General features: G+C 28.9%; 1 protein-coding gene across 1 annotated transcript in view; it reads right to left on the minus strand.

Moving 5' to 3' along the window:
* The window catches only part of LOC123295770, a 104,094-nt gene that overhangs the window by 3,212 nt on the left and 80,829 nt on the right, over nucleotides 1-20,053 (minus strand). The window contains exon 5 of the mRNA XM_044877218.1: nucleotides 1,245-1,406. Coding sequence (XP_044733153.1) covers nucleotides 1,245-1,406 — 162 coding nt within the window. The remainder of the gene's footprint in view (nucleotides 1-1,244; nucleotides 1,407-20,053) is intronic.

Genomic DNA, 20,053 nt, shown 5'->3' on the forward strand with positions numbered 1-20,053 from the left:
ATTGTTATTTTTGGAGTCGGTGTCAGTCAAGCTAATGTAGCAAACTGTTCTGTCAGAGTTGTTTCCTTGGCTGACACCGACTCCAAAAATAACAATAATTACAACTACATTATATCATCGTAATTTTTTTACTTTGTAGTGCATATTACTTTGTTTTGGAAAAGTTTTTCTTTTGAAGTCGGTTTTCTTTTTGTTCTTTTTTATTTTGTGATTTTTAGTGAATCTAAAGTACACTAACTAATTTGTTACTAAAAAAAAGAATCATCGAAATCGGCTGGCGTGATATTGAGTTATTCGTCCTCTTATCGTGCATACTTAATGCAAATTTAAGACTTTTATGGTTTTCTCATGGATGCTATTGTCAGAGCTGGACCAAAATAAAATGAAACCACACGAGAAGCACCAGCTTTCGAATAGATAAAGAATCATCAAAATCGGATCACCCAGTCGAAAGTTATGAGGTAGCACACATAAAAAAAATACAGTCGAATTTTATGTAACTTCAAGAAGGTATATGCAAAGTTTTAGAGCTGTTCCGAAAATTAGTTCCTACAGTTGCTTTCCGTATTGTACCGAAAGAAGGAGAAACAGAGGAAAGTCGTTTATATTGTATTAGTTTTTGTAAATAATTCAAAAGTTTTCAACGAGTTTCCGCCTGGCATTTTTTAATTTTTTCATAAACGAAATATATGTGAATAAATAAAAAATTTTTTGAATATATTTTCATAGGTGGTCGTTAAAATGGAATGCCATAAAATATTATCGATTAAAAGTATCTGAATGGTATCATCTTTACATTTAATAAAAAGCCAGCACGTTTTCATATAGAAGGTTATATTGGCCACCAAAAAATAAAAAATAAAATAAATTTTGACTGAGAATCAATACAAATTTAAAGTGTGGAAATCTTCATTTTTGGCTAACAATTGTCACAAAAATTTTCAATCTAATATTTCTCTCATTATTATTGACTGTAGCAAAAATAAAATACGAACAACTTTTGTTTAAAATTTTATTTGAATCTTTGCAAAGGATAATATTTGTTATTTGAAATAATCAAAATTGATCCCTTTTTCAATCTCTTTCAACTAAATTTTTTCTGTATGTAGGTGTCAAGAGGATCAACAACTAACTATATGATCATATCCACAAAATAATATGTGCTTCGTAAATTTTGCTATGGAGGGGAGTGTTTCGTTTTTCGGGGTCCATGGTATTTGTATTATCTATGTTAATAAAACTACCTTTCCATGGCAATTATTTGTTGTTTTTGATGTTGGTAGTGATACATGTGAGCCGATTGAGCCAGCCTTCGATCACCTGATGGTGAGACATCTTTGTGTGGACCAGTTACCCCATATGCTGGATATTCTACGTCAGCAGCAGCTTTGGCATTTTTCTGTAAGCTGTAACAAATAAAAATAAAATTATAGAATGTTTTTTTTTATTTTTAAATATCTACGTAAATTGTAAATTTTATGGGTTTTTTTTTTTACATTAAATTTTTATGTTATTTGAAGTTCAATAATAAAAAGTAACTACAAAATACTGTATACCTTATTAATTTCAAAGCCACTCTATTATAATATGGCTAGCAAAATTATATAGTTTTAAAGATTTTTCATTTATATAGCCCTTCCAATTTGACCTAGACAGATCAAAATTAGTAGGTAGTTTCGAGGCTCGGAGTGTCAAACTGGCGGACTACGGACGCGTAGCTTTGAGTGCCGGTCCAAAGATAACTGTGTAAGAGGAGGTTATCTTCTTGTTAGAAGAAGAACACAAGCAGATTTTGATAAATAGAGGATAATCCTGATATCGAAATGGCCATATTATCCAAAAAATGTAAAACTAGACTTGATATCATGACAAAATTTGAAAGTGAAATTAAAATTGAGTAAAAAACGAAGAAGTTATAAGCAATCAAAGATTGCATTCAAAGGTTGCTCATCTCCTTCTAGCAAAACAAAGTTTTATATGTAATCTCTATGGCGATACCCAAGTATGACGTCACTAATGGGTATCGTTCTTTTTGTTAAATTAGGAATTTTAAACGTTCATATCTTGCATAGTAATAAAGATCTTTAAAAACAAACTTCACTTTTCTGCACGTTAGAACTCTTCACCTGAAGTGATAAAAAAAATTTAGTCCGATCTCCTATTTTAAGCTTTAAGAGAATAGGAGTGTTTTACCACTCAAGAATTACACCCTTAAAGTCATAAGTCATTAAAGTCATAAGCAGGAATAATTTTTTTTTTAAACCAACAGTGGTCTACGGTTTGATAACATCATAAAAGATAGCAAGCAATTTGTGATTAGAAAGTTATTTCATACATTTGAATTTATCGCATGGTAAAATGTTTTTCCAATACCTATTATTAGAACAGGCGCTGAATGGAGTTGAGTGTGCAAAATATGAGTACCGCATTTTGTCAATTGATGAAGAATGAAGTAACCTGTATCAGTTTTCAGATTTTTATTAAAGGATGTTTAAACATTATTTTAGAATTTTGATAAACTCAAAAATCTAATTTTATGCCCTGTTTTTTAAGCTTTTAAAATGGCCTTTTTGGAGTTCTTCCAAAATTAACATTAAACTGTTAATATGTTGAAAACGAAGAAGTTTACGAAAAAATCACAAAGAGCCTTTTTGATGTTAAATAACCCATAGAATCAAGATTAACATTTACTTGATTCAAAAAAATGTCATTTAACTGTTTCTTTGGTGGGGAGGGGATTTAAAAAAATGGGGGAAATATGGTTTCTGGCAAGATTCACAAGATTAATTTATAAGCTTTTCTTACTAAGAATCAGTTGATAAAATGCGGTACTCATATTTTGCACACTCAACCCCATCCAGACCCTGTTATATATAGAAAATTACAATTTTAATAGAATGGTTGTTATAACAAAGCTGTTTTGATGATATTTTGACGATATATATGTTATAACGTGATGAAATATAATTCAAAATGTAAAACACGTAATCAAATAAATGTTTATGTTCGTGAATATTTGTCAAATACATTATATTTCTTTTGTCCAAAAATTTGATAATAGATAACTAAATGATTTATATATTTTTGAGAAAAATGAAACAAAGGTTTTGTTTTTTTTTTTTTTTTGTTTTTTTTTTAAATAATGTATGTGACATGTTTTAAATTTGTCTAAAAAAGACATGATTTTGCTTTTCATAGTATTCTCATGTGTATGAAAATATTTTAATTCTATGTGAATGTTTGTATTTGAAAATATGAAATTATTTTTCAGCTAGTAAAAGGTGATCGGATAAGAGTCAAACATTTTTAATTGGAATAAAAACAAAACGGTGTCAAATCAATCAAATTTTTTTAAATTATGAGAAAACGATGTGGTCGCAGGCAGCCAAAAAAGGAATATAAACTTGCATATAATCGCTACAATATATTCCTTCAACACGATGTTTACAAAATATATAACGTCCTTTCTCATATTTTGTTATACATGGGCAAATCAGTGAATTAATAAACTTATACAATGTTAGTTTCTTCGCTTGTATACATTTTACATTAAATAATTTTATTTAGGTGCTTACTTAAATTACAAATTCCAATTTACGCTTCTCTTTCGCGAAAACGTTGATATTTTCATCGAAATCCAGGTTCAAATCTTTGTGTATATTTTGGATTGTTAGTCATGATAATCTTTGCTGTATCATTGAGACAAACAACCAAGTTTTTACTCGAAGAGTAGAAAATGATATCTCCGCGGTAGCTACGGGGACCGGAGAGCGGTCAGTATTTGTAAGAAAATTTTTCTGCTAGGGTACAAATTTTGGTCTCATACTTCAATAAGATCAGCTACCTAGCCTGGAATTGCTCTATGGTGGAAATGTTTTCTCGTTCTCTTTTCTTTTTGGCCATCCATAGTCAGTATTCATTTATTATATTCACTAACGTTAGTGAATATGCGGTATATCTGTACCACTTGATTCACTGTTTCAATATCTATATCCCTAGTTCCTAACACTAACATTTAGTTTAGGTAGAAAAATTCTCTGCTGAAATAGGTCGAGTACCTCTGGAGGCAATGTACGACCCAAATTATTAATAACGGAATCTAAAAGAGGTATGCAAATTGATTTATGAAAATTCTATTTTGACTGATAATTTGACCTATATGTTTGCCTTTGAACTGTCCGTGGGCCTCACCTCACTTTTTATGTCCGGAACACGCTATAAAAATTTTAGCTTGATATCTCTTTTCGTTTTTAAATTATCATTTTGACAGACAGACAGAAAGACAGGCGGACTGGTAACCGAAAATGGACTAATTAGGTGATTTTTTTATAACACCCATTCCAAAATTTTGTTCATAGCATCAGTATTTTTAAGCGTTACAAACTTGGGACTAAATTTAGTATACCTTGATATATTTCACATATACATGGTATAATAAGTGTAATTTTGGGGTTTTATTGCAAATTAAAAATGTATAAACACAATTGAATCACTCTATATTAGCCATATAGAAATTTACATCACAAGTAGAGCTGAACAAAATACAGTTTACTGTAATTTATAATTTAATCTTACATCTCTTCAGCAAGAGCTTCAAAGGCTCCTAAATGAATGAAGAATACTAGAAATTTATTATAGTTTTCAATAATCACAGTAAGTAGCTATATGTGCAATTACTTAGACTTTTATAAGTGGAATCAGTTTACCATAGAAACAGAATTTAGAGCTAATTTGTTCAAGAATCCCAGATTTCACCTCACTTTTACACATACTAGAAAAATACATTTTTTTCTCTACGAAACCGTTCCACATTACAGGAAAAAATCAAAGTTTTTTTGCAAATGTCGCCTTTATTTTTGTTGCTTTATTCCAGAGTAAGATATCTGACTTAAACTGCAGTTATGTATGAATTGAGGTTGCACCGATCCTTGTTAAAGTTTGTCTTATTAAATAATATATATATTCAGAGAATCATATCTATAGTTACTATAATACAATAGAAACTTGAAGCAGACAAAAAAAAAACTAAGAAACTTTATAACAAAGTTTTAACAGAAGCTTTGTTTAAAAAGAAAAATACTTTTTTTGTTGTATAAAAATTTAATACCTATATTGTAAGTATTCGTATTTCTTCATATAAAAACTTTCGAACATAATTAAACAAAAACCGAAGCGTCATTTGATCTGAATCGTTTTTACAAAGATTTTTTAAGCTATTGAATTATTTAACCTAAGGATAGAGATTTTTTTCTATTTTTGTCATAATCATTTTGGTTTTTCTAGAATCAGTTTGAGAAGTGAAACATTCGAAAGGGTGAGATATTTAAGTCAGCTTGTACATAATATTTTTAGGAACTGAAACTTTAAAATTGTTATACCATGTATATATGAAACATATATAGAATTATAAGTTTAGTCCCAGTGTGTAACGCGTACAAATATTGATGCTACGAAAAAAATTTTGGTGTTTATAGAATCATCTAGTCCATTTTCGGTTGTCCGTCCGTCCGTCTGCCATCGAGATTACTCAAAAACGAAAAAAAGTATCAAGCTGAAATTATTACAGCGCACTTAGGACGTAAAAAACATAGGTCAATTGGGTCTTGGGTCCGTAGAACCCATCTTGTAAACCGTTAGAGATATAAAAAAGTTTAAATGTAAAAAATGATCCTTATCAAGGAATAAACAACTTTTATTTGAAACATTTTTTTTTTGTAAACAACACTGTTTACTCACTAGGGCACACATTAGATACAAATTTTATAGTATGTATTAATATGGGATTATCAGTTAATTATTATCAGTTATGTATGTATAACATATACAAGTAGATGTGTAATTTGATAGAGTAATTAACACTATCTATAAATGGTATTTCAACAATTAACTCAGTCAATTTTTAGTTTTCACTTGTTTTTATATTTGATTTGGTGTTGATTTTTGCCTCTTAACTTCGGTTCGAACTGATGGTGAGTTCGCACATTCAACCAACAGACTTCAATCACCGGGCTTTATCAATCATAAAGTATACGAAAAAAGCGCTCGCGTTTGTGTTTGTGTAGGTATTTGTTTGTGTTATAGCAGAGACAAGGTATTTAAAGTCGTCATTTTGACGGTATTTAAAGACTTTAAACTTATTCTAGCGTGAAAATGATAAGATTCGAAAAAAGACGCTTATGTATACGTATTTTTTTATGTTAAAGTCGAGGCAAGGATTCCATGGCTGTTCTTTCCTATGGTATTTAATGACTATAAATGTCAAAGTTTTCTATAATATCAAACTATCAAAGCCGCCTACTTTTAAATGATCATAAGTTTGCGAAAAAAGTAGTAGCAAACTTCAAAATTTGTTGTGTTCGTCTTGAAAAACGCTTTGATGAGCTATCTCTCAACTTCCCCTTCCCTTTTCATTTAAAACCTCCCGCGCGTATTGCCGTTAAACGATTTATATTATAGTCATCTTGACGTCTATATTCATCTTAATGAATAGTCATCCTCATCATATTCGTGACGATAACTGTTTAAAAGTAATTTAAGGGTTACAGAACTTTTTCCCATCACTGTAGAAAGCCACCCATATATTTATAGAAGGTTTAGAGTAAAAACTTAGTTTTTAGTAAAATAAAATATTGTATTAAAGTATTTTTACTAAAATTGTCTAACTTTTATTTTTAAAACCAAAATACGATATAAATTTTATCGTTATCGCCTGTGGTGTTTTGTACAACTGTTGCCATAAATGTAAGTTTGAATAGTATTGACCATCCCTGATGATAGATTACGCCCAAAGACAATCATCTCATATTTGCTCGTTTAAACTCAATAAAGTATTTACTTTATTTTCAAACATATTAATTTAATATCATACAGAAATAATTTAACTGTCAAACTTTGATAATTAATAAACTTTAACAATTATTAAGTAGACTTTATATTAAATTGTATATAATTTGAAAACATACAATCAGCTTATTTAGTATTATAATACAGGATGATTTTTAAGAACTTTTCGATCGTTTTAATATTTTGAAAAAGAAATGTAAAATTAAAAAAAGAAAAACGTGTATAGGCTCTTTTAAAAGAGAATGAAATTGCAGTAATTTTGACGTAGAAAAAGCAATTTTTGTTAAAAAAATTTTACACTAGACCAAAATTTTTGGTACCTTATTTCAGATATTTTCAGGTTAAAAATTTTACGTTAGGAATTAGCCTTCATTTAGCCTTCAAAATAAGCATTTAGCCTTCAAAATCTGTAAAATTGAGTACCGGAAATTGAGACATAAGAAATAATGTTCAAAAAAAGTTTTTTTTCCGGTAACGATCGAGAATCGATTACAAAAAATATGTAGTTCAATTTTAAAAAACAAAGATTACCCTTGTTTTACCATGAAGACGTGCCCATAAAAAACTCAAATACTGCCCTTAATTTTCTACCCTTTAAAAATGAGCCAATTCGTGTTTTTACGTTTTATGATTTTCCATTCCGTTTTCGAAATATAAGACTGGAAACCTGCAGAAAAAATCATCCTGTTTAATAAAACAAATATTAAATTTTATAATTTGAGGTGTGCCTGCGGCCTCATTACCGGAAAAATAAGAAACTATGTCATTATATTATGGCGAATTATGAGTGTGTATGCCTACTTCTTGTGTTGATAACAATAAGTTTATAAAAAATAAATACAATTACCTTATATATAAATTGTGTTTAAGGTATAAATTATTTACACTGTTTTATACCTTGGTATAAATAGTGTAAATAATTTATTAGTTTGAAAAAATTCGATAAATACACCAAAAATGTCTTTTATAAATATACCGACTTCTTACAAATTATTTTGAGGTTTTTATTTTTTGAAAATTAAACGTATCTATAATTTATTGCATTTATTTGCGCTCCCACCATATTTAACAATCTGACATATAATAACATTTGTCAACAAAATTTGATTTTTTTGGCCACATTGATGCGATAGACATTTCTTGTAGTTTTTGAGGGTGCGAAATTCAAAATCGAATTCAGAATTTTTCTAATACATAAGGTTTTCGAAATATTTTTAGCTAAAATAGGGAAAAATTCGTTTTTGGTTATATTTGAAATTAATAACGCTACTATGTAATTATTTTTCATATGAAAAATTGGAAGATTTCCTTCCTTCTTCCTTTAAAATACTTTTTGAATCATTCTGATATCCTTTTTGCTCTTCGAGAAATCAGATGACATTTATTATAGTTAAAATACCTATACATTGTATTACTAATAATATAAATATTTATATACAATTAATTAATTCTATACTTATATATTTATATATTACCTATTCTATTTCTTGGAAAAAGATTTTGGAAAATGCTTTTTGAGGAGGAATTAGTGGTATTTTCTGATGGCGTAAATGCTTTCGTGAGGAAAAAATATTCACTGGTGAAATATGACCTCGAATTAAGAAGAAAAACAAGTATATTAAGGGAGAGATATCTCGATAACGTGACGTGCTGAAGCAATATTGCGCTCAGATTTACATTCAAGACGTCCAAAATTTTTTCAATAAGTAAAGTCATGCTTCTGTGGCAAAATTTGTGTTGACCAGTGTAATTCAATGTTGAATTTTTTAAAATTTAATTAAAATTGAAAAACTTATTGAAATTATATGATATAAATATACATTATATGGAAAGACTTCTTTTTTTATAAGAAAAGGAACCGAATTAGCCATTTTCAATTGAAAATTTTTTTATGAAATTTGTTTCAGAAAACTAAACCTATAATTAAGCGAATAGATAGATAGATCCATGTTATTTTTGAATATTCTTTCACCAACAAAATATCTATTTTTGAATAGAATATGACATTATGAAAGAATTATTAAAGGTGGTTGTTTCACTATGGGTATAGTGTCAGAAAATTCTAAATTTTTATAAACCTGTTCTTATTAGCTCGAGATAAACTGAACTAAAGTTCGGGTTATTAACACGGACCAAATAGGAGAAATTGTGTTTTGAACAATTTACATGAAAAACTGTCAGAAATTTTCAAAAAAAACTGGGCATTGATGTATTTGCACTGAGTTAAAAATAGAAAACCAAAATTATTTACCATTTCATTAGTAGCAAAGTTAATAAATTTTATTGATGAACAGAAACTACAGTTAGAGTATTGTGGTTCAAGAGAGGTAACTATATTAGCAGAATTTTATAAATCTTTGTACACTATATATCGTAAAATATCTAGTTGAGTAGTACAGTATAGATTAAAATTACACATTTTTACTACATTGTGGGAAGACAAACACTTCAAGTATTTAATTTTTATGCTAAAAAAACGGGTTTTTCGTTGAAAAAACAAATCATCTATTAAAAAGCAGTGAAATACTGATTCTGTAAAAAAATTTCAAATTGATTTCAATTCATTGTGATATTAAATTCACAATGTGCTTGATGAATTTATGGTTACTCTAGTAAAAAATTGGATTTTTTTTATAATTGAAAGGCTTTTGTTGCCAGTTATTATTTCAATATACAAAATTATTTATACTTTTCATCACATACTATTTTGTTACAAAAAATGCAGAGGGTTTAGTACGGTCGCGATGGTAAATGTTTTCTTTTCTATCTATCACCACTAATATAACTCAGAATTAAAAGTAGTCAAATATTTCAAATGTTAAAGTCAAGGCCGGATTTACACAAAGCGTCGCCCTTCTTTAGGTAATTCTGATACAATAAAATACATATATGGTACTTGAACCGGTGATGTCCCGGGTCCCATCATAGCTCACACTTAAAAAAATATAAGTATTCAATGAGTAATTCAGTTCATATAGCATGCAAGGAGGCAATCCCACCCAAACACCAATAGGTGACTATTTTAACGTTGTATGCTAGTTTTCATTAATATAACAAGGCAGTACAGGTTTTATAATTTGTGAAAGTGAAATAATTTAAAAAAATTGCTACAATTGTTAAAATTTATTTATTATAAGCAGTTCATTTTCATACCAAAACGTTTTATTTTTTATTTGATAATTAATTTTTTATCAGGAATTTGTTACAATGGTCTATAAAGTTTCAGGATCCAGGCCTTTCTAAGCTTATGTATTTTGTATCTGATTTGTCTACAAGCAATCAAACATGGCCCACAAAATATTATGACTGAAAATAAATCATTGATTAAACTACTTTATCTTTATATTTTGTTACGAATGAATATGATAGATCTTATCATGTGTGATATTTTTTATTTAAGACGGTTCTCTACACATTTTTTAATGGCGTGAAATCATTATTTGATTGGCGTGAAACTTTATAATTTTTTAAGACACTTCTTAAATATTCATAGGTGGAAAAAATTTTAATAAAGAAAAGAGGTTTTCCAGATAAGAATGGTTAAAGTAACATTTGAATTTCAAGGGCTGCGACTACCCTTACTCTATCGATTTGTAATTAGGAAATGTTATAGGTACTCAAATTCTACCTGCCCTGGTTACTTTTATTTTTCGAAAATCCTGTTAATTTTCCTGATTTTCATTGTTCACATTCAGATATAGTGGAATATGAAAAAGAACCTAAGTGTGAACAATGAAAATTGTGAAAATTAACAGGATTTTCGAAAAATAAAAGTAACCAGGGCAGATCGCATATAAGTACCTAAAGCAAATTCAAATTTCAAATTGATAGAGTAAATGGTATAATCTCAGTGCTTGAATTTCAATTGTAACTTTAACCATTCTTATCGAAAAACCGCTTTTATAGCAATTTGGACTTTTGATAAGCCTAAGGTGGCCTACACCCACTTTTTTGACACAATTTTCAAGATTTTGTTTTTTTCAATGACTTAATTCTTAATAAAAATGTAAATGGACATATATATCAATAAAAAAACCTACTAAATTAATAATTTTTCGTAGTTTTGTCGGGCTATCTCTGGCAACTATATTTATAACATAGCTCATCGTCAATTTTTTTTAATTTTAGTTTTTTATTCAGTGTTAGAACCAGATAAATATGTTAACTTTATAAAATTATTATTGCCAAAGAATGCTTAATTAATTTACTCACAACGATTTATAAAAAAATTTAATTTAAATAATTTATGGCGTTTTAAAGTTACGTGGGCCTTACGAGGTTCCGGATCTATAAAATTTGAACTGAAGAAAAAAATTCGATATAAATCTTTCTTATCGATGCTATATGCTTAAGAATTCGTGATTAATTTCGAAAGTGTATGATTCAGGATTTAAAAATTATACGTTTGGTTGAGAATATGTTTGTGAAATTCAAAGTACATACTGTGTCCAAAAAATTAGGCGATATTTGAATTTATACTGCGTGCGTTTGTTTTGCATTATGATTTCCTTCCGCCCGGCCAAATAGTCAACAAGGAATATTACTTGAACCTTATGTGTCATTTGCGTAACGCTATCTGCCTAAAAAGGCCGGTAATGTGGAAAGACAATTCATGGTTTTTACACCACGATAATGCGCCATCCCATACTGCACTCTTAATTCGTGATCTTTTCGTCAAAAACTCAACCCATATCGTTCCACAACCACCGTATTCACCTGTTCTGGCTGTTCAGTAAGCTCAAAACACACCTGCTCCGGGGACACCGTTTTGATACGATAGAGGAGATTCAAGCCGCAGCGAAGACGAAACTGAAGGCAATCCCAGAAAGTGACTACAACCAGTGTTTCGAAGATTTGAAAATCAGTTCGCATATAAGTGCATTGCATCGGAAGGGGATTACTTTGAAGCGGATGAAATTGATTTGGAAGAATAAATAAATAATTTTCAAAATAATTACAATGTCACCTTAGTTTTTGGGCACAGTATTTTTTCAGCATTTTCAACATTTTTCTCATGTCTAAGATAAAATTCACAAGTACGCAAAAATATTTTAACTTTTCGATCAATTTGCCGCGTAGGGCCATGGCTCATGAGTAAAATGATTTCTGAACATAATTCATGTAAATTTGTTTTTCAACGTCCGTACTGTTATTTATTCGTTAAATATTTTACAAAATAAAAAATGTTATCCCTCTTGTAACAAATATTTTAATTGAATGTAACATAACTCTTGATTTTCCAAATTAATAACAATACAGAACACATAAGTTTGTGTTTGTAATTCGGTGTTATTTACATTTATTTATAACATGTAACTACATTTATTTGTAACATAAATGGTATTTGTTGGTGAATAAAAACATCCTATGAGATTTAAAGCCCGATCCAAATCCTAACTATTAAAAAAAATGTTATATTTTTATTGATCAAAAGTATTTTCTATTTAATATAAAAAATGATGTCAGCCAAATAGACTTAGGATCTTCTGGAGCAGTTTATTTGCGTTAGCTAAATTTCTGCGACTTTCTGAAGAACTTCCGGCTATAACAAGGCGGATGTTAGCTTCAAAGTGTTCCATTTTTGCAGATTTGTTGATGCAGACGCGATTGTTTAAAAAAACCCACAAAATCAATACATTCACGTAATTTTGGCTGAATGAACGCTACCAATATTAATTTACGGAGTTGCAAAAATAAGAAACCGTTTCACATATTTAGTTGGCTAGAATTCTGGATAGAAAAAATTTAATAGATTTATAAGGAGCACATTCCCAAACTATCAATAGTAGTTATTTTTCATTAGAGCTGGCCTATAATTACCAAGATTTTTCCGAGTTCTAGTTCATAGGGTAACAATTAATTTAGCAACATGTATATGAAAATGTTAAAGAAATGTCATACTTGAATTGGCTAGAATAGAATAATAACAATTTATTGGATCGAATTCATCGTTGACAGCATAAAATAATATAATATATGGCTACTCTCATGGAAAATAAATTTTTATTTTCATTTCTCAAATATAAAAAAAAAAAAATCCAAGGCGTAAACTTGTTTATTTTTCAGTATGCACTTATTTGTGTATACGCTTATTTGTCATATCAAACCATAATGATTTGTCACCATACATGGGTTTTTTTCAGGCTGTTTCTATGGTAACCATAAACTACTTTATTAATATAATGGTATGGATAGATATTCGCACCGTGTATGAGTTTTCTTGGAGGCGTTTCCATGGTAACGATACACTACTTTAATTATGGAATTTTATGGATGCATATATAATTGTATGGATTGCATTTATGACTTACATTGAAAATTTAATATTATTGTCTCCCAAATTTAAATAAATAATTATGATAATTTACATTTGAAAAATAATATTTTTGCAATTATATTTCTTCTATTCACAATTTTTAATTCATTCAGTTTAATTAATTAGTGTTTTTCAATAATTTTAATTTGACATTTTCTATAACATTAACATGTAAAGAATTGCAAATTAGTCATAACAGCCTCCTTAAACGCCAAAATTTTTCACTGGAAGCGCTGGCATCGATTTTATTGTCCCTACTATGACTACGCACACACTGAATACTATCATTCTACCGTATATATTGGATATTCTATCATTAACTGGGCAAATTTAAATGATGATAAGTGCACTTTTGTTATATATTATGCTGATTTCAACAAGCTTCAACCTATTATATAAACATTAATTACATTAAAATATATATATTTGTAGTGTTTGGAATTTTGATGCTTAAATGCAACAGTAATAATTAAAATGAAGTAGGTAGGTGTATATACGTCATTGAAAATATTAATTGGGTAAGATGAAGTACCTAGGCAGAAAATATTGAAATGAGAGTATTTCATCAAAATCGTCCGAATGCTGAAGACTGATTGTCAATGTATATGTATTTTCATTAATGCTTCATTAATTCATAAGGAGGTAAATTTTTAAATACTCCTTATGATGTTAAATTTACTTAATTTGGAAAATTGATTTTAAAATAAAGTAATGAAAAAAATTGCATTTGTGTACAGAAAATACCTTTTTTTTTCTGTGAGAATCCATCCTCCAAAATTAGAAACGTAAGGTTTTCATTAACTTAGTTTTTTGAGAGCGTCCATAATGATGTATTCTTGTGTTTTATGGGTATCTAAGAATAGATAAGTGATAAAAATACCAGTTGAAACTGTTTTTGGATGCTCAGAGTAGTAGAAGATTGTAAGAGAAACATGCAGGGCTTTCTCTGCTTCAATCAATATACATTCTATGATGATGTTACTAAGAGTAAATTGTAACGATTACTCGTTGAAGAGAGTGCCTTCAGGTACCATCGGTGGGCGTGATTTTAGGTAGGTACATTTGGGTAGCCATAGTAAATTGTGATATTGTACCTCGGTTCACACATCAAAAACCGAGAAACAGATACTTCTACATTGAATATTTGATAGTATAATTAAGGGTACCAACACCCCATTTTGAAAAAAATTTCTGGCACCACTGACTTTATTGCAAATTATTGCAAATACAAGACGTTTTGCTACGCAGCCGTCCGTTTTGTGCAATATTCACAAAAATATCTATTTACTTTCAAAATTTTATTTATAGAAAAGGAAGCTTTCCAGGATGCAAGTATATTAAAAATTGTTATTATTTTAACGTTATGTATCATCATTTGATGATGTCCTGCTGTTATAACTTGGACCACCATGTTTATTGTATACCAGATACACACATATTAATAAAGTAATAAAATGAATTTTTATGTATCAAATTCCTACAATTAATAAATAATAATGAAAAACAAATATTCATATACATTTTGTTTTTCGTTTATTATTGTTAATATACGCAAAGCCATAAATCCATTTTCATAAAAAAAAAAAAAAACAACAACAAAAATACCTGTTAATTAACAGTAAACGATAGAAGGATTTATTTCATTTTAATTATTGTTCAATTTATTTAATTAACAAACATATTTGATTTTGTATATTTGCAAGCGAATGCCAAAAAAAAAGGTTTTTGTTGTATCTACATATATCAAAAAATACTGACAACTAAGATAGATTTGTTAAATTTGGTACACGAGAATAGTCAGACTGTTAACTGCATCAGAGAATATAAATTTTGGAGATAGAATCTTTATTGTCTGACATACTGAAAATTGTCATTTTGCGTAAATTTTTAACCGACTTCAAACAAAAACGGAAGAGGTTATCAATTCGACTGTATTGTTTTAAATATTTTTTTTTATGTTACCTCAGAACTTTCGATTGGGTGAACCGATTTTGATTATTCTTTATTAGTTTGAAAGCTGGTGATTCCCGTGTGGCCCCATTTCGCTTTGATCTAGTTCTGATAACGGCATCCATGAAAAAACAATAAAATTTTTAAATTTGCATTAAGTATGCATGACAAGAGGACGAATAACTCAATATCATGCCAACCGATTTCGATGATTCTTTTTTTAGTGAAAAATTAGTTAGTGTACTTCAGACTCACTAAAAATCACAAAGTAAAAAACCGACTTCAAAAGAAAACTTTGCCAAAATAAATTGATATGCACTAAAAAGTAAAAAAATATCGATAATATAATGTAGTTAAAATTATTGTTATTTTTGGAGTCGGTGTCAGACAAGCTAAAAATAACAATAATTTTAACTACATTATATTATCGTTATTTTTTTACATTTTAGTGCATATTATTTTATTTTATTTTATTTTCTTTTGAAGTCGGTTTTCTTTTTGTTAAAAGTTTTTAAACTGCCCGATCAATCAAGACTGGGAGAAAATGATTTTTCATATTTTATTTTCTTCCAAATAGAGGAATATTCGTAAATTTTAATCTAGCCTAAGCATTTAAAAATTTCGTGGGTCCGTGAACATGAACGCTACTTTCCGAGAATTTTATAGAAAAGTAGTTAGGTTGAACATAGTCAAACTGAGAAAAAATTTCCACAAGTGTATTTGTCACAGGTGTCATAGGTGCATTGATACTCGGCTCAGTATGTGCAGAGTATTTATTTTTTTCAGTACAATTGTATTTTTATTAGAAAAATATTTACGGTGTGGATACGAACCAAAAATTCTACAACGCAACGGTCCTTAGCATTTTTTCGGTTTATATGTGCCCTTATTCTTGCAGAATATCCCTCATTACAAGATCAGGATTAGGATAGTTCAGAAAAACATAAAAATTAAATACTATTATTTTTCCAGAAAATATCTCTTTGAACTATTTTCTTGTCATTGAAAACGTTGAGCTGAAATTGTGAAAATTCTATATAGGTTATGAAAAAATAGTCTTTATTTCGATCAAATAACTTTTGATGCTTTAAGTTATTTCGATTCCTCTCGTTTCCGTTAATGGTAATGAATTTAAGGTCGAAAAGTCTAGCGTGCTATGATACTCGAGCGAATTGTTTTGTAGTATTGGTGATTATCAGCAAAAAAACATTCAGTATTTCAAATTATTATTTCAAACTTGCAACATAAATATGTAGTGTTTATAAAATTTTAATTAAAAATATAATTGATTGATTACGCTTCGAAATGAATTTTTTAAATTAATTTTAGATTCTCATATTTATATCAACCATTATTCAGTTAAATTGATTGAAAAAATAATTTTTTTTTCTCCATTTGGTCTATTCCATTTACGAAATGTCGGAATGTAGGTTTCACTTCTAAGCATTCATGAATAGCTTCATCTTTAATCATTCGGATTTGGATTAAATTCAGCACATAGATTGTTTATTACGTTTATTAACATACACGATACCTTTTATCCCGGAAAAATATAAGGTTCGTGTGAGATTATAAAAAACCGGATTTATCCATCTAAAGTTTGATATAGATGGATAATACAGAACATTATTCCGGGATATGAAGGAAAGACTTGATTTTAGAAAAAGAATTAGGGATCCGCACCAAAAAATGAAAATACATAAAATTGTGTACTAAAGGCAGTGCCAGATTAAGCTACCGCGGGGCCTGTAGAAAATTCTGTTAAGGGACACTAGGTTTGCTTTAGGTTCTTAAGTTTAGGGTATTAAATAAAACAAAACTGTTACAAATAAACTTTTCTGGAGTTAATATGGGCAAATTTAGGAATAAAATTTTCAATATCGAGTTCTTTAAGCATAAGTAAATCATGCTCTATATTCTTAAGATTAAGATGTTCTTGGCCCATCGTGTTCCATAATTCATTTTTAATACGTTTTAATGTTGAAAAAGACCGTTAGCCAGATCGTGAGAGATAAGTAAATGCGCAAAGCAATTTTTAAATTTGGGAAACACAATTCTAAAGAATTATTTAATAAAAATATATAAAATTACTGTTTCAGAAGCTCCTGTTTCTTGCTGTCAATAACAGTAAACACATCTGTTTTCAGCAGCTTTGCGAACTGCACTAATTTGCCACCTAAGCTGTTCTCATAATTGAGGATTTTACCGAAATCTCTTCTGTTGTAAGAGATTTTAACTGTCGAAATACTTCAAAAACACTAGTAATCTTATGATATGCTTTCTGAGAATAAACACCTGAACTTCGAAACGCTGTCCAGGTGTATGATATTTTACGTTAAGATCTAAATTAATATTTTTTTATTACGATTAGAAGCGTTGGAGTGCGGAGCCTCGAAATTCGCGGGGCCCGTAGCATTTGCTACTCTTGCTACTAAAGGGGGGTAAGTGAGCGCAACAAAAGTGAAGGATATAACGCGGTAGTTTTTATTTTTAAAGATGAAATGGCTTACCGAAGCAGGTGGGAACTGCTAGTTAAAATATACATATTTAAGCCGAATATAATTACTAAATATTTTAGTAATAACATATATTAAACTGTATATTTATATACATATAATGTGTTAAATAATATATTATCTATATGTATATAGTTTTAATTAAGACTAACCGAAACATATATGTTATTACACTTTACTGTTGAAAACCATTAAGGTTAAATAAGCAATTATACTCAATAAATAACTATGAATATCTAAATTCTAATAGCTGACCCTCTACTCTACTTAACTCTGTTCAGTTGTATAATTTCCAATTATTTCCATATGAGCTAAAATTAACATACGACAAAGAAAATTTAATCTATGCAATTTTATTACCGTCTAGTGGATATTTTTTTGAAGGGTTTGTTTATGTAATAATTATTAGCATTAAAACGTGAAATTTGCAAAATTACAAACAAATTCGACAATAATATACTTATATTGTTGTTTTACATATTTACCGACACACGCATAAATTCTATAAATTCATAACTCTATAGAACGCATAAACACAAAATTTTTAAGCCCAAAAAAGAACGTTACCAAAATGTTTCGTTTTTCAGACACACGTTGTAGAAGTTTGTGAAATTAAATATTTTTCAAATATCCAAAAATACTTCTAAAGATTGTAAAAAAATTTGTTTCTATAAATTACTTGTATATTTTTTGGTGGAAATGCAGATGAGTAATAATAAATATAAAATGCATGGATAATATACTCTTTTTCCACTTTTTTAAACATTTAGTTTACACTTTTAAAGTCCTATACAAGGCAAAAACTTCTATGACTCGGGAAATTGTTTGTTGACAATATAGTATACGACACGCAACCAAATGGTATTGTTTTAAATCCCACCAAGGTAGAAGTTGTCGCCCTATTAGCTCAGTTGGTTAAGGCGTAACCAAATCAGTTCGCGGTATGCTTTGGGTAGCGGGTCGATTCACGCCGTCGCAACAAAATTAAATTAATTAATAGTTGTGATGGGCTGGTGTAGTGTATAGTATATGCATGAAGGAGGTGCACTCAGCCTCTGAAATTGAGGAGCTGATAAATGAAATTATCAGCGGAGAGGTGGTAAAATACATATATGGTATCAAAATGGGCTCTATAGCCTGAGTGTGTCCTTCCCTGGCAGCCAATATAACCTAACCTAACCTAATAACACGGACTAATTATTTCATTACTAATGTCTTTCACTGTTTTTAAGCTTGAAATTTTGTAAGTATGCCTCTTTCTATGGTTGGCTATTTATATCAATAAAGTGTTATGAACTTGAGAATGTATTTTGATTTGTTCACACCATATTATCTTCATGCTCTAATGAATTTTAACCTTGATCGAAATACGATTATACTATAAAATGTATATTTGAACTTTAAATATAATCTATAGAAGGTATAGAAGGTAAAAAGGGTATTTGGAAATAATATCTTGTATTTGCATATCCGAATTAAAATCTTCTTTATTGGATGGATCTATTAGGATTTATGATTTTTTTACAAATCATGTATACAAGTAGACAGTAAGCCTATAATTAAGTGGAATTTTTATGATCCTTTATGTCTGCCATTTGGAAAATTAATTGTGAATTATCTGTCTGTCATTTCAACGAATCATTTTTGTCTGTCGTATTTTTGAGTCGCATTTCCTCCGGCCAATGTTTTTCGAAAAAATGTTTTAAACAAAAATAGTTAGCTTTTTAATGGGGATAAACTTTTTAATCCGTGTTATTCCATCTCTTACTATTTAGAATCTAAATTGCTTATTAAAGAAATTCGAAGAAGTAGGTCTAATATGATGTGAGAACTTCACGCCCCCATCAAACTCTACAATTTTTGTCTAAGTTATTTTGTTATTGGTTAATTACAAAACGGGCTATTAGTCTTTATAAGTTAAAATGGTCCACCCTGTATATAACAAAATTTTAGTCTTAATTTTCGTCTAATTTCGTTGATGCATGGCATTAATTCGACATAAAATTAAAAAATTCCAACCTTTAATCTGCCGTGCATGCAGTTTGCTTATATAAATTTGTCGCTTTTTTGAATTTCTTCGAAAGAGCAATGTATTAATTATCCAAACTTAGACATTATATAAGTATTCAAAGATTTCGGGGACTCTTCCTAAAAAATTTTTAAATTTATGTATTAGCATTGAATCCACTTAAACAAAAAAATCAAGCTTTTGTCTATTTGAAGTCTTATTAAATGTAATACCATTCAAATTTAAAATTAAAGCATCTTTCTAAATCTAGCATAAATCGCTTTATATACTACAATTTGTTATCTTAAGCACTTTCTTCTCATACATTATTTTATCATTCATAAAGTGAATACAATAATATTTATAGTTGAGAAAAAGGGAGAAAATTAAATAATATTAACATTATATATATCTATTCTT

The sequence above is a fragment of the Chrysoperla carnea genome, chromosome 3 (assembly GCF_905475395.1).
Source record: "Chrysoperla carnea chromosome 3, inChrCarn1.1, whole genome shotgun sequence".
NCBI lineage: Eukaryota > Metazoa > Arthropoda > Insecta > Neuroptera > Chrysopidae > Chrysoperla > Chrysoperla carnea.